This window comes from Lasioglossum baleicum, chromosome 3 (assembly GCF_051020765.1).
Source record: "Lasioglossum baleicum chromosome 3, iyLasBale1, whole genome shotgun sequence".
NCBI lineage: Eukaryota > Metazoa > Arthropoda > Insecta > Hymenoptera > Halictidae > Lasioglossum > Lasioglossum baleicum.
This window is the reverse complement of record NC_134931.1, coordinates 9,215,063-9,231,289: the sequence shown is the minus strand read 5'-3', so window position 1 is coordinate 9,231,289 and position 16,227 is coordinate 9,215,063. Positions and strand designations below refer to the sequence as shown.

General features: G+C 42.1%; 2 protein-coding genes across 2 annotated transcripts in view; one reads left to right on the top strand and one right to left on the bottom strand.

Annotated features, from left to right (window-relative positions):
* Nucleotides 1-16,227, bottom strand: part of LOC143207238 (uncharacterized) — a 112,660-nt gene that overhangs the window by 49,868 nt on the left and 46,565 nt on the right. The window lies entirely within an intron of this gene.
* The window catches only part of Eyg (eyegone), a 36,665-nt gene that overhangs the window by 16,463 nt on the left and 3,975 nt on the right, over nucleotides 1-16,227 (top strand). The window contains exons 2-3 of the mRNA XM_076447309.1: nucleotides 669-845; nucleotides 13,555-13,695. Of these exons, the coding sequence (XP_076303424.1) occupies nucleotides 669-845; nucleotides 13,555-13,695 (318 nt within the window). The remainder of the gene's footprint in view (nucleotides 1-668; nucleotides 846-13,554; nucleotides 13,696-16,227) is intronic.

Sequence of the window (16,227 nt, the reverse complement as noted above, 5' to 3'; positions counted from 1 at the left end):
GTTGCGATCGCTAATGATTTTTAACAGTTTTAATGTACGAATCGGGTATTTGAGATCGAGGAAAGACATCCTCTTACAATTAGTTCATTCGTGGCATCAAGCATCTTTTTTAACGATGTTATGTGAGCTTTTTAAGGGTCCAATACGTTTTTTTACGTTTGCGTCTGTTGTGAATTACATTTTCAAGCAATGAGTCATTAAGTTTCCCCATTTCGCATGGGATACTCCATAGAATACGGAAAGAAAGAATGGAGCACTGCATTATATGCATTTATGGAAAACTGGGTGAGTGGAATACGAAACAGTGAAAATAGAACGATTAACGTCTACTGTTATGATGTTTTCCACTTAATAAAATTATTGTTATTACGAGAACTCCTGCTTCTCGTAGTTGATGGTGAGAATTTTTATTTTACATAAAGATCCGCGCAAGCTACTAATCAGAATGAAGGTAGCTGATCATCAAACACCACGAAGAAGAATACTGTTTTATAAAAAGAATAATTTCCAGCATCATTGAGTTTCATGAAGATGATGTTATTAGGTAGTAAATTAGGGGATGGTAAGTTCTGCGATCCTCACGACGGTCTTATTAGGCAGCAAAATGAAGGAACTCGAGTCCTCTGACCCTCGAGTTAAAATAATTGGTCGTTTTGTTGTGATTGCAGGAGTGAGCTTGCAAAACTGCGGCGCGGGACCATTTGCCAGCGGTAATGGCGGCGACGCGAGCCAACAACGGTTGTTGGAACTATCCCATGGTTTAGGAGCCCTGAGGCACTATAACAACTTGGCAAACCATGTGCTGTCGCTCAACCAACAGGGCGCAGTCGTCACCAAACTTCTGGGTAAGTTTTCCACGCAATTATTCCTTATTATTGTCCTGTTTTAAAATGTGAAGAAAGACATTGTCCCAGATAAGTAAGTTATAATAGAAAGATAACGACATAAACAGAATTAATTTGATTTTCTTTACGTGGTACAAAACTGTTCAAGCAGTGGATGGAATTATCAATGTTTATAAACCAACCATATATTTAACAAAACATATTACGACTGACAAATTTTCCAAACAAAACGCTCGTTTCTTTACTCGTGCACACTCATTTCTTTATCTCGTTCAACCAATTTACTTAATAAATTTTGCCCCTCACTTATTATGTTTCTTTCCCATTCTCACCACACATATCCACACAAAAACCTCATGATCGTCGCATACGTGTGACGTTGGTAGCAAATATGTTAAACATGTCACCTCCCCATCGGTAGAATTCGGGAAAATTGACCAGTGTAATATCGATACCAGTTTCCAGAGTTCGGGTTGCGAGATAAAAGCGATCACGTGCACGTGTACCGATGCGTGACACGGATCCGCGAGGATTCCTCGATCAAATCCGAGAAAGGTTGGATCTGTCTTTAGGTAATGATAGACATTCCCGAGTGAGTGGGCCGTGTAGTAAAATAGCGATCGTTTAACCGAGCGAGACCGTCGGATCGCCGCGAAATCAGTTAGCACAGAGGCCGTGTTCGACGAGCGGCAAAACGACTCGAAACGATACTCGAAATGAGAACGGCAAATAAGCAATTCTCGGCACGAATCGGGGAGAGCCTCCGCCGCGCGCGGTTATCGATCGCTATTATTTCCTCCGACGTCCAGCAATTATTCGCTCGTAATTACGTCTAAGCCCCATCGAGTGATCCACGGGTACCGTTCAGATCAGATCGAGAAGCAACGCGGAAGCTGGAGACCGATTCGACGCCGATCTAGAAACGTGTACACGAAGAATCGCTTGTGGAAACCTGCACGCTGATCTTTTGCGTGCTGGAAATAAATCCTATCAATGTTTCAACCAATTTCACGATTCCAATCCTTTGCACTCATTTTACCATAATTCGAAACAATTTCTACCCCACTTTACCCCACTCGTTTCTAATGAATAAACTTGCTGAAAACGCCAGTGTGCAATGACTAAATACACACCGTTCAATTTTTAACTTGCTCATGAAACGTTTAAAATAACTTCGAGAGTGTAAAGGATTAAAACAGCTGTGGCTGGACTGATCGAAATAGACATCCATTTTTCGTGTTCAATAAGTAGACTGCGGATCTTTATGCAAGACAAAAATTGTCCAAGTCGATTGTAAGAAATTTATGTTGAATGGACATGCTTTTCCAATGTTTTTTTAGTTTCGTATTTGATGTATTCAGTTTTCTCATGAATGAATAAAATCCGCAGCCTACTAAAATAAGATTCTGTTCAAACTCGCGTTTTGCTCGAGAGAATGTTTAAAAAGTGTTCTCGTAGAACAGATCTCTTAGATTCTGTATAACAAGTGTTCCATGAAAAGAAGTGAATGAAACCTGGCAACTCACCGGTTTGCAAAATCATGACGACGATCAACGAATTGAACCGAACAACAAAATTGTTATCTGCTCAGCAAAATGCCAGCTGCAAACAAGCAACAGTGCAGCCAAGAATACAATTACGAAAATAGCTGGAGGTACCATTTACAGATGCACCTGAAGGGACATTTATAAAAATAGTGACGAGACAGTGGAAGTTAATGAAAACTTACAGGTTCGATGATTGGTTCGCCTATGAAAAATTGATAGGGAATTCGCTAGCAAAAGAGACCGACCGACAGACAGTGGCAACGTACGCACACAATCGCCAACTCCCCTACCACGTAACGGTTAGCAAAGAGGAGGAGTCTCGCACTCAGGCCTGACTGTCTGCCCGCGGCTGCCTGACACATGCCCAATGGGCAATTCTACTGTGCAGCGCTGACGCACAGCAATACTTCGCTAAAGGTTCAAACATCCACCTTCGGTGAAGTCCAACATCTGATACTTCACACCTGGTTGAATTTTTTATGCTGAAATTCCCTACCGAGAAAGCGGATGTAAAGCAACACTGTACTTCGATACACAAAGTAGCGTCGGCAACACGTTAAACCGTGCTTACGAGGAAGTTTATTGTGAAGTGAAGCCGTCAGGGTTGGGCTCGTCACTTCAGCTAGCGAAGTAATACTCAAATTAAGTTGATCTTAACACGAACATAATTAAGACACTTCCTATAAATGTAGAATTCGCTGTATCTATCTATTGATGAGTTTCCGGTCGATTTATTTATTCAAGCAACTTTTTTTTACATTTTTATTGATTAAATGCAGTTGAAATCCTTGGAATGAAGTATTAGATGACTATTGTACTTCGTTCTTCTGCGAAATTGCTGAAATGATGCATTTTTAATGTTTGAAGAAAGCGATACAATAATGATAATAACGGTTGCAATTTAACTGCAGCAGTTGTCAAAACAGTATAGAGTAACAATACTCTCAGTGAGAATGTCTTTAGCCACCATTTAACTGAATATACGTATGTAGAAAAACGTAATTGCGCTAAGAAAACAGAAAGGATAGTTAGACACTTTCAATAATGGCAACGATACCGACACAAGGAAAATAAAAATTTTTGTATGGTAATTTTAGCGACAAGTAGTAAGGAACGTTTCTGCACAACGTACATCAAAATACATATCTACTACATATGTATTGAAGATATATTTTAACAGAGATCCTGTTCTTCGGCAAACAAAGACGTCTCTAAATGAATTTCCATCTTTCGTTAATCAGCCCTTAGGATCTTAAATTAACTTTAATTCGTCGGAGCTCTCGGCAGAAGAAACAATATTTCACAAAAAGATGTACAACGATGCAAATTCAATGTAAATGACAATGAAACAAATGAGTAAGAGACATAGAAATTCTGCTGATACAATTACAAGGTAGCGTTCGAACGCTAAAAAGTTTAGACCAGCGGTTTTCAGTCTAAATAAAATTTGATCAAAATGGAAATGGCGAGAGATCTTCGCGTAGAAGCGTCGATTTGTAGAGACACTGGCACGAAATCGGCCAGGAACGACGGCGTCGACCGGCGGACACACTAAAACCCGTTTACGAGTCAATTTCGCAGCGATTTTCGGTTTTTTCCGTGGACCGGGCTCGAGCACGATGACGTTAATCGCAGCTCGTTGATGTCCGAGGTGACCGAAAGAACGCTCTGGCAAGATTGCCCGGTATCTCGGGCGTTATCCGAGCGTTCCGCCGGTGAAATAAGAGGGAGCGCCTCGGTATCGGCCAAGATGTAACGACCGTCACGAAGAAATGGCGCTCTTTCGAGCTCGTTAGCCGCCGCAGATTAACTCGTAACAGCTGTTTCTTTCGCCTGTAAAACCCTCGACTGCTCGGCTCGCGCGTTCCCCGATAATTCGTCAATAATTGCCGCGATCCTTCCGTGTTTCCTTCGCGCAGAGCCATTTTTCGGAAACGGCTATTTTACGGAAGCAACAATCTTTCTGCGGAGAAACAGCTCGCGTGGAACATCGATTCGATGAATGTTGCTTCTGTGAAACACTCGGCTGCTGAAATCGCAAGTTTCCTGAGAATTATTTAATAATTTCTGCGGTCTTTCAGTGTTCACTCCTAGTGAGCAATTGTTCGGTAAGAGCAGTTTATCATCGCAGGGTATCTTTCATGGACCATACATTGAATTGAACGTTACTTCTCTGAAATTCTCGAAAGCCCAGCTTGCAAGTTTCCTGATAGTTTGTTAGTACGATAGAACGTCGATCGAACGAATGTTACTGACTGTCACTGAGCACTATGCTTGATGCGCATCTGCTCAATAAATGATGATATGTACGACGAAAGTTGTCGGTTCCCAAGCCACACTCACTAATTGTTTCCGTTGAACTACCTTTCCTTGCGGTTTATTGTTAAGCGTACGCAGTCTCTAGAATTGTGAACGGGTAGATTAATTATTATTGAAACAATGAAGAAGCGATGAAGGACTGTCTTCTTTTACAGTCTTAAAGATTTTAATCAACGACCACTGAAAATCATTCAAAAAAGAAATTGCAAATATATTCAAAAGAAATCACTACGCTAGTAACAGGAAATGGGTACACAACTTCGCCTCAGAAGCGCAAAAGGGTGATTTCTTGATCGTGAGTGCTCATACTGAAACGAGCAAAGAGAAACAGTTACAACGATGATGATTTTATCCCCATCGATATGAATATCGTGGTGTAAAAAATTGTAGAAGAAAGAAGTTTCTCCACACCTACACCTGTAAACTCGTCAAACACAAACACCTCTGAAACTGACAAAGCAACAAGACCCAAAGTCTACTAATCTCATCGATAAATCGCAGCAGTTGAGTGTAGATTCTGCCGATAAATTATCCGGGTCTCGCGGAATTTTTACCGTCGGCTGTGGACGTGCGAACAGGTTAATTGAATCGGAGCAGTAACGTTTGTCACCGGCCGGTATTCCGCTCGGAATGAAGTTATTAAATTCGGTCTGCAGGAGAACACAGAGTGCCAGAGAAAGAGAGAGAGAGAGAGCAGCGGTGTCGACGGGTGTCGGTGTCAGGTAGGCAAATTCAGTTTCGCCTGGCACAGGTGCTGAACGATCCAAGGAAAATGCGGTCCGCGCGGACAGGAGCTGGTCCGAGCGAGTTAAAGCGAGAGGATCGGCGAAGATCGGAGAAGAAACGCGTCTCGTCGGGAACACACCGTGGCCAGAACACGTCGGAGCAATAAAAAATGGAGGCGAGCCACCGAGCATCGGTGGAACGCTGGTTTCTCTCTTTCTGGCCGGCTTCGGTCCTCGTTAACTTTACGAGCCGCTCGTAAAAATACCGTTCGGCCTGCTCGCCGAGCCGAGCCGAGCCGGTAATGTCTTCATCTCCACCGGATACGGACTCCTTAGGCGTCCCGAGGTGAATATAATGTACCATAATCGACCAGCCAATTACTTAACAGCGGCGAACAATTAATCCCCCGGGTCCACCAACTCTTTTTCTCTCTCTCCCTCTCACGGGCGCGCACGGTGCCCCGGCGACGCTGATATTCCGCTCGCGAATCTTTTCCTTTCGCCACGCCGATCCGCGAGAGAGTAGCCGATGATCGGGCCCCCTCTTCGAAGCGGAATGAGAGCCGACAGCCCGCCTCCGGCCCCCCTAAGGTAACCATCTTGGAGAACTTCACGGTTTTATTGACTCTACGTCAACGTGCATCCCCTGACCCAAGAAGAACAAAGCTGGGAGCAAGCGAGCGCCGGCTGCAGATCCCGCAGAACGAATTCCTCTCGATCGTTGAGGAATCTTCTTTCCTCCATCAGCGAAGACAGAGCCATTTCTTTGCTCGACAGATCGACTGCGCCACGCGGACGATCGACCTGATGATTATTACGGTTTGCTGACTCTTAGCTGGAAGAGAACTGCATTTTTGGTCCGAGCAGATTCCACTATTCTTCTTTTAAGGAAAATGATATTATTTCGATTAGTCTCTGTTACTTTCTTGAAACGTTCTTCTGCTTTTAGTGTAATTTGTTCATTTGGACTATTTTTCGGCATTTAGTAAAAATTTAGACAATGGTACAATTTATATTTGCCTTTTCTGTCACTTTCCTCCACTTATTGTATTTATTTAGACAATGATACAATTTATATTCATCTCTCGGTTACTCCCTGCTTTCAGTGAAAACGATTTGTTTCGACAATATACAAACCAGTTTTTTTGTGTCATCTGTACACAATGTGAATTTGATGATGGATTCATCAATTTTGAGTTGTACTGTTGAGAACATTTGGAACATTAGAAAATGATACTCTTCGGGATCCTCTTTCTGATTCTATTCTGAAATAAATATCTTTCGAATATTCTTCCCTCGATTCTTCAGGTAACCGAAGCATACTTCTCCTCTACTGCGTATCGATTGTGAAGTAGTTGCATGTTTCTAAAGTTCTAAATTGAAGAAGATCAATGTTGCATTGGATCTTGAAATTTTAAAGCGTTCCATCGCCGGGAAAATAAAATTTTTCCCGTATCTTCTGAAACATTAAAGACTAAATTCTCTTTTTCTCGAAGCTTAAAGATAGACTGTTCTCTTTGGCTTGTGAATTCAATATTAATCACACTTCCGGCAATTAAGGTGCACGTACGGACAGGTACAGACTGTCGTCTGTAAATATACACGTACACTATGTCTACGATTTCTAAAAATACAGTAACATTTAATCAATAGTATTCAAACATGTCGAGTTTTGCGATATGATAAAAAACATGTATTCTGATATTGTGTGTCTATTTAAAAATATGTGCGCAGTGCTGTATAATTTCAATTTGAACAGCCTCCACAGGTCCAATCCCTGAGGTACACAAAATTTACTTTGAGACAAGAATGAAATGTAAAATATTAGGTCAGTGCAAAAGTTCGAGCTCGATTCCTTCCATTTTAATTTATGATTATTCGGGCAATTCATATAATGAATTTGGGCAATCGCAAACAGATAACAGCTTCGAAAGTAGTGGCTCTATCGGGAATACCGGAGGAGTAAAAATTGAGGAGAAGAATGAAGCGATTACGATTGTACACTTTCCGCCGCTTCTGCATAAATGATTAAAGGCGACCTGCCCTCTTGGTCACCGCCATCTAGTTATGAATTCATTATGGCGAACGAGAATAATCAAAGGGAGGAATGACACCCGTTGCTACCAACGTGACGCGCCGCCGTGAGTCGTTACCAACAAAGCGAAACGAAGTCAGAAAACCGGCCCGAAGGTTCTAAGCGCGTTCCGCTCGCACTCTGCTCGAGTTGTCCCGGTATTCGCGGCGATCGATCTTAGTACAAGGCGGATAAGGGGGCCGATAACAGAGCGGTCGAATTAATTGTCGGGGCGGCATACCGCCAGCGAAATTAGACGACATCGTTCCGCGTTGCATTCTTCAACGTCGAGAGATATTTATTGTTCGCGCCCGACGATACCACTTCGCAGGAACGCGGCCGAGATCTGCTTCCTCCTAGCTTTCTAGATCTTGAAATCTGTGGATGAATTGCTGCTTGGATAACACTTTCCGGGCCGAAGGCTTTCCATTGTTCAGTTTCAAAAGTCATCATAATGTTATACAGCTTGTCCTATGTGTATTTTTAGTGAACAACCAGAGTCGCTAGATCAACCTTCCCCTTTTACGACACTATTCCCCCTAGCTTCCACCACGACCCGGTCACGTGACGCGTTACGTCTCTGTTGCGCATGTGTCACAATGTTACGTTACTAATTCGGTACTGGCAGAGTGAGGGTCACTTTTTCCCCCTCGATGCGAGTCGATTCCCCTCATCTGGCGACTCTGGTTGCAATTGCTCTTGCACATCTGAACTTTGAGAATTTTCAAACGTTTGAAGACTTAAGTTAAGGGTGGAAAATGCCACATTGTAATAGGCGTACTTAGCCTCAACAAGAATAACAAGATTATGTGGAAAACTCGACAAACCTTTAGCTCGGACAAAATTGACTATATTTTAAGGGGAGTCTTCTATTAATTACATCAATAATAGGAGGTCGTAATTCCACTAGGAGTTGTTCGTCCATACTCCAGGCCACCCATCTAACCAAATCCAAGTTCTGAAAATCATCGAACTCGATCAACAGAACGTTCAGTACTCGTCAAAACGATCGGTATCGTCACAAACGCTAGACTGCCTTCCGCATACTGCATCGACAGCGAGCACAATTGCCCGTCGCAGGATCGTTGTGCACCAGGGACGATTAGCTGCACGCACCCCCATCTGCATGACACGTCGGCAACCAACAACCACTCGCTGCTATCAAACCTGACCCTATCAGCCATTATTCATTATCAACAACCGCTCGTCCCATCTCTGACTCTTCCCAATGAAATCGCTGGGCCTAACAGCAGCTTCTTTCATCGGAACACCATTTTTCTCGTAAGTGTTTTCTGTTCGCGAGTGCACACGAAGCAAAATGCAGAAAGAAGGAGAGAGAGAGAGAAAGAAAGAAAGAGACAGAGTAGAAGATGGACAGGTACTCGATAGAGAGGAGAGACACGTCGGGTCGAGGCAAGGAATTTTTGCTCGAGGCATGGATACCTATTAGCCGGGTACATCGCTTATACCCGGCACGCACTTCACCCGTGGGAGCGCACGCGATACCCTGCCGACTTTAGCCGTCATTATTATTATTAATAATAGTACGTAACCACCGATAATTGCTCAAGTCTGCCTGCGCCTGTGGTTTCCATTACCTTGCCAGCGCCGGCCCGTTTCGAAGACTCTCCCGCGATTCCACGAGACCCGGATCGTCGCCTCTGGGACACGCATTACGCGCGATGCATCCTTTATCTTGTCTCACCTTCCAAACGGAATCGGTGGCCTTTGTTTGTTCGGTTGTTTGCGAACTCACTTGCACGAGAGACGGCTTTGATCTGCAAAATTGAGGGACTTGTAGAGTTAGTACTAAATGAGTCGATTAGCAAAAGTGGCTCGTAGGTGTTGTCTCGTAATTAGACTCAGGATTTTCTATGTTTACGGCGAAAATGAATTGGCGATATTTAAAACAGTAAAATTATCTAACCTCTTGAATTATATTACAAGTAGACCGCGGGTTTTTATGCGAAACGTAAATTTTCTGCGTCAATTACAAGATACCGGAACCAAATAAAAATTTGTTTCTTCTTTTAATAGTTCCAAGAAGTTGTTGATATGCTGTATCGACACTTTCGAATTTCTTTTATGTCTACTGTTTGATGATTCACACACTTAGTTTTGTCTAAAATGCGTAAACTTCGCTGTCTAATTATACGTATGTTAGGATGATGTATAGAAAATGTTTTGATTGTTCGTAGAGATGAAGAACAAATTCACGAACACGAGGGCGCGAATTAATTTATACATCTAATAATACTGCAACGGGTAAAAATACTTAATAGTAATTAATATATTATCTTCATTAACGACGTTGCAGAAAGAGAACAATAGTAGGTGAAATTCTGACTAAACATTTATGGTGTTCCCCTTCTTCTCAAACATTTCTCTTATTCCGTACTTCGCAAAGCCTCGAATTTGCGTGTGAACAACCACGATCTGCTTATTATAATCGACCATAAACGCAATTCGTGAGTATTAGCATTTCTCTATCGACTACAGACGCAACCAGGGAATATTAACATTTTTCTATCGATTTCTATTAGCATTCGCAACCAGTACAGTGGTTTTTCTGCAACATCATGACACACAAATTACATCTTCTTCTGGCTCTTGTTATTCAAACTCAGTATTGCCGCAAGCCCTGTCTCTTCATCATTTTTTACCATCACAATCGTCCATATTCTCCATAAATTCATCGAATCCTCAACGTTATTATAACTTTACAAACTGAAAACCTATAAACAGGCTTTTGAATAAGTATGCTGCATCAGAAAGAAGCTTTGAAATAATTTTTTAATTAAAATCATAAAAGAGAGAGATCCTAGTATAATAATTAGACTGTGGGTCGTTATGTAAAGTAAAAATTGTCTCCATCAATTTCTAATCCTTCTACTGTTTCAAATTGATATTCCACTCATCCTTCTTTAAAAGCATAAAATCCGCCGTCTAATAATAATTTTTGCTCTACACTTTAAGTGAACAAATCGTGTTTTATATATATTCGTAGCGTCACATATAAAAACAAAAAATATGTCTCACAGCAGCACCAGGACGATAGGAATAACGCGGGTTAAAGCGTTGCAATTTTTACGTATTATACTACTGCCGTCATGGCTGCGCTCGCCGGTCTTCGCACGGGGCTTAATCACGTAACACGTGCACGTCACAATTGTCAGCATGTCATCTCACGAAACATTTTCCACGGTATTCGCAGTAAACAGTCCGAGTATGCATTTTCCATGTCTAATTGTCCCCATGGGACTTTTCCGCGGTTGACAGAACAGGGGTAAAGTAGTAAAGGGGTAAAGTCAATGATAACCGACGCGTGGACATTGAAAACGCGTGTCGCTCTACGATTTGCACGCGTCGAAAAATTGTAATAAATTCTCTAGTGAATCAAGGTGCAGCCCTAAGTTGCACAGGGACAGTTTATCGCGGGCGTTATACACCTGTAAATATTTATCTGCTTGAAAATGCACTTCAGAATTGTGCAACGATTTATTCTATCTCCGGGGCGTGTTGGTTTTATTTTTTCTGTGCCTGCAGATAGGGGTGAAATGCACGGTATCGTTATATAAACATGCAGGGAAGCTTTTCTGTTCCAACACGTTTTTGGCGACTCTCATAAATATCGAAGTAGTCTAGAGATATGATAGCGTTAAATGTTTGACAGAAACCTTCGGAACTCTTTTACAGAAGGGATGGATAAAGCAGATTAAGGTGATTCTTCTTGTAAAAGAGGCTGATCCGTTTGAGCATTTGATAATTTGGATGATATCAATAATTCTATCACACATACATATTTAAATCGTTTCAGTTATACAGCTTTTTTAACGTAGATGTTAGGAGTACGAGTACCAAATATTGAATAAAAATGACTGCATTACGACGGCCTGCAGAGAAACTTTGGACTTCGAACGACCGAAACAAATGAAATGAACGATCTGGATAGGGTCACGTTGTTCTGTCTGGCATTGAAATGATCGTTGGAAACGAAAAAAATAGAGAAGATCGAGGAGAAATGAAGGAGGGAGGTAATTTTCTAAAACTATTTGAAGAGAGTCACCTCGTCCCGTCTGTCATCGAAACGACCATTTAAAAATTAGAAAACAGCTCGTGATCGGTCAGAATTTTTGATTGGCAGGGAAAAAGTGAAGGGGGAGGCTGATTGGCAGCTTTTGAGTTTCGAGGATCGAGACAAGGAGTCCATTAGCTAATCGGAAGCGGCCCGGGGCGGTGCTCTCGTGCCGTATAGGCGAGAGAAACGTAACGAGGCAGCCATGGCAGCCGGGGACACGTATCGGAAACGTTACACGCGCGTCTATTCCCCGATCGGCTCATATTTGATATGTCTGATTATCGCAGGCTATCGCAGACTATCGCATGCCGGTATCGTTTCACGCGCTAAGCTTCTAATGTCTGCGCCGCGCAGTGAGTCCGCCCAGACACGATAGGATTAGTATCCGATGTCGAAGGCCTATGCTCCCCGGGATTTCAATGCAGGCCGAGAGCTGTATCGTTTTGTGTCTCCATTTTGCCAACACGAAACTCGCCATGAGGATCCTCTTCCTTTACCCCGAACGGCCAAGTATCGGGTTAACGCTACCCCCGTTCATCTTCGCTGAAACCACAATAGATGCCCAGCTGCCTCCTCTCTCTCACTCACTCACTCTCTCGCTCTCTCTGTCTCTCTATACGGTCTTCTACGTCCGAATTTTTTCCTGTCCCCTCAACAAGCTTCGACTAGCTCCCACAAGCTTGTACGGGCGTGTCGCTTTTAGACAACGATTTGCTCTTATGTGCTTTGATGAATACTCGTGAGTACATATCTGGAAACGTACGTGGATTCTGCAGAAATTCTTTCATTAATTTATTATGCTGTCGTTTGTTATTGACGGTTTTCTTAAACGATACGTGTACACTTATTATCAAGTAACACGTAAATACCTTACATATTGTATAATTACTGTCTGCAAACAGTTCAATCTAAAACGGTCTCTAATGCAACACAATGTATTTTGTCAAGTTGTCTGAAATATCAGTTGCGTTGTGGGGGCCTTTATTTTCCAAAGTCCAGAGTAAGTAGAACTGGCAAATCACGATCAGACTCGTTCGTAGCCAATACGCTCAGAAGATAATTTGTATTGCTTCAATGGTTAGGTTGTTGCTGCATGCGTTAATTTATGATGGAACATTAAAAATAATCGAATTTGGGGTATGAAACCCACGACGGCTCGGAAATATTGTTTTAAGTCAAGGGGTTAATACCATCTTTGGATAATCGAATATTATCTACATACTTCTTTGAGAGGAACATATTTCTTTAATGTCTCGTATAAATTCTTCGTATAAACCGACACACGAAACATGCTTCCCAAAAAATGAGGCTAAATGAGATTAATACGTTGAGAGTATCATCAGCGTGTTCCAACAATTGAAATAAAATAAGACGGAACTAAAAAAAATTGAAAGAAATCGAAATGTGTTTGATTGAAAATATTCCGAAACAGGATTCCTCTCGATCAGACACCATTAGAAAAAATCCCCAACGAATTTAAACGACATCCTTTAGCAAGCCACGTATCAAGGACAACAAAACCTTACTCCAGCAATCCTGCAGAAGTTCTGCAGAATAATATCGATTTGAAGTTTCCTCGACGAACAGGAAAAATTCTAATAGTATGAAAATCGTCGGAATAATATCGAGTGGTAAATTGGGTGTAGAGGCCAGCTCGTCGAAACTGTGGAAACGTTTGAACAGTAAAGCCAGCGTCTGGGGTAGGAGAGCTGGTATGCTCGTCGCACATTTATAAGGCGCCATTTGACAGACCATATTCGTCCGAGCCACGGGGACGTTGTCATTAGGCCGAGATACCTGATGGTCGCGTGATTTTCCGAAATTATGCGGGCTTGGGTTCGAATGCGGCACGAGGCACATAAACGCGGCCCAGCATCGGCGTTTACGAGCGATTTTATCGCGGGACGCCGCGCCGGGAGTATTACCGAAGCACCTTGTCCTTGAAGCTCGTTCTATCGTGTTCCAGGTACGCTACGCCCGCCGGGCTTAATCGGTGGCAGCAAGCCAAAAGTTGCAACGCCGGCCGTCGTCGCCAAGATCGAGCAGTACAAGAGGGAAAACCCGACGATCTTCGCGTGGGAGATCCGGGAGCGGCTCATCTCCGAAGGTAAGAACAGTATCGAGCTTCCCATACGCGAATTCGCGAATCATTTTCACACAATGATCGTCCACACTCGCGAATTCGTTGACAGCTCATTTTGGTTAAACTTTCACTCAAGGGGACCAAAAATTTTCAACTTTTCCGAATGTAATATTATACAATACGACGACAAAATGATCAAACTTTAAATTATACTGCGATGAATCCAAGACCCAATGCAGATCTAACCCAAACCTAGTTAATCCACTCAATACATAACACCTGCTCCTACCCAGTCAACAAAATCTGTTCTAGCAGATTAAGACCAAATGTCTGCGATCATACCTCGCGACCAAAAGGCAGTCATTTTGGTGACAAGACATGTTTGGAACAGAATTTTAAAAACTGTTGCCAAATACCGAACCTAAAGCGGAAACAGATGGATCGGTATTTGGCTACAAAGTTTGGCTCCAAAATTCCATGCCAAATGTAGGCCAAATGGAGGCCAAATTGAGACCAAATCTAGGCCTGCCTTGTTCTCGTCATAGACGCAGGTCGCTTGCTGGGAATATCTGAAAACCAGTATGGCAATTTGAACGAGTGGACTCCGTACACTGAATTCAACGTAATCCGCACGTAGAATTTAAAATTTTATCATGTTTTTGTCGAACAGTATAATATTACATTCGGAAAAGTAGAAAATTTTTGGTCCCCTGAGTGAAAGTTCAGTCCTCAGTTTCAGTACTGACAATGTTTCTCCCTTCTGGGGCAATTTTCAAACTTTCGCGTAGTCTATACGTATAGTTAGATTCATTTAAACTCTTTTTCTGAGTTCGAGTCAGAAAGAACTCAAGTCCTGGAATCTAGATGTTAATCGATATAATACATCGTGACCATTCCTAATCATAAATGAACGAATTGTATTCAGTTGCTGGTCAGAGCTAGTAATGGATGTTGTTTATAACTTATGCGATATGGATATTAATGTGACGTATAAAATCACTGATCTCCTCTTTCATCGTCACTCGATCTGCGTTCGAAGCGAATGTTACGTGACAATGTTATTTTAACAGGATTCACACACCAGAGATGTTAAGGAAATGTTCGAAATAATGGTTATGTGTTTAGAAAATGAATCACGTGGTATTGCTTAAATTTGAAACTGCGAAATGAATACTTTCAATGGTACTGACTAGTTAAACTCATATAATCGAGTCTCTCGTAATCCATCACGTAAAAATATTTTAGCTCGATGTACTATTGAATCAAGCTCTGATGTATGAAACCATCGAACAATTGTGTCTTTCATCAAATTCTCAAATTTCAAACAAATTCTCACCAAGTTCAGACTCAAGAGAAAAAGAAACTGCATGATCAAATGCATCAAATCTGATCACAGTCATCAGACATTTAAGAAAAGCGTGCTGTAAACGATTTGCAAACGAGCGGAAACAAATCATACAATTGCGAAACAGTCGGGGAAAAAACACTGTCTCGACGAATCCATTAATTCGTGCCTGAATTTCTTCGTTTTGTAATCGGCGCAAACCAGCGAGCAATTATGTTGGTGGTCGCGTGGTTCGTGCACCGGTGCAAATCGGTCGTAATAATAGTCGTCTGGGTCTGTTCGCGACGTACAATCGTGCGATGCGATCAAGAAGCTGTCTTTCCACGGCCTTGTCCGTCGACACACTTTATTCTTTTCAATGTAGACAGACTTCACGCGTCTTTGTACGTACAGATCGTCGTCCTCGTAATTCTCGCACTGAGCCGTTAATTATCGAAATTCGTCCGGCCATTGGGCATGTATAGCGACTTTCTCCTGTGCAGCATTCGAGTAGCGTCACCCGCGAGACATTTACATGAAAATCGAGAGCAGACGTGGACGCAGAAAGAACCGGATATGCCTATCGTCGCGGTTTCAAAAGAAACACGGAATCATGGAAACAATCCTCGTTTGAGTGAACCAGCCTACTTTATCTGGCACAGGAAACGATTTCTTAAACGGGCCTGGTGACGCGAGCCGAATTGCTGCTTTCAATTTGCCCTGGAGAACGTGCCCGACTCCTTTTTGTCAGAAAACGATTCCCAATTAATGTCCAAACTTCAAACCACACTATTTACGAAGCTTATTTAATGCAGCTTCTGTGAATATTTGGCAGAAGAAACATTTTCTTAATCCAGCCTGGTGATGTGAAACGAATTTAATCTTTCAACTTGTCGTGGAGAACGTGTTCGACTCCTTTTTAAAATAAGACTATTCCATATTAATATTCGAGCTTGAACGTACACGATTTATGAAGCTTATTCGATACAGTTTATTTTGTATCTGGCACACACACAAGTAACGAATAGAATAAAATTCAAGTTCATTTTGAATAAATGATTTTTCTCTCGCCAGACGATCGCATAAAAATGTTTCCCACTCGAAGCACCACTGCATGAAGCTCTAATTCATACCGTATTCAAATACATTTTCATTAAATGAATGGTTACGCTAGTCAACAATCATGTTCTTCGTCTAATCATAAAACCGTTTCAATTGGAAGTACGATTAAA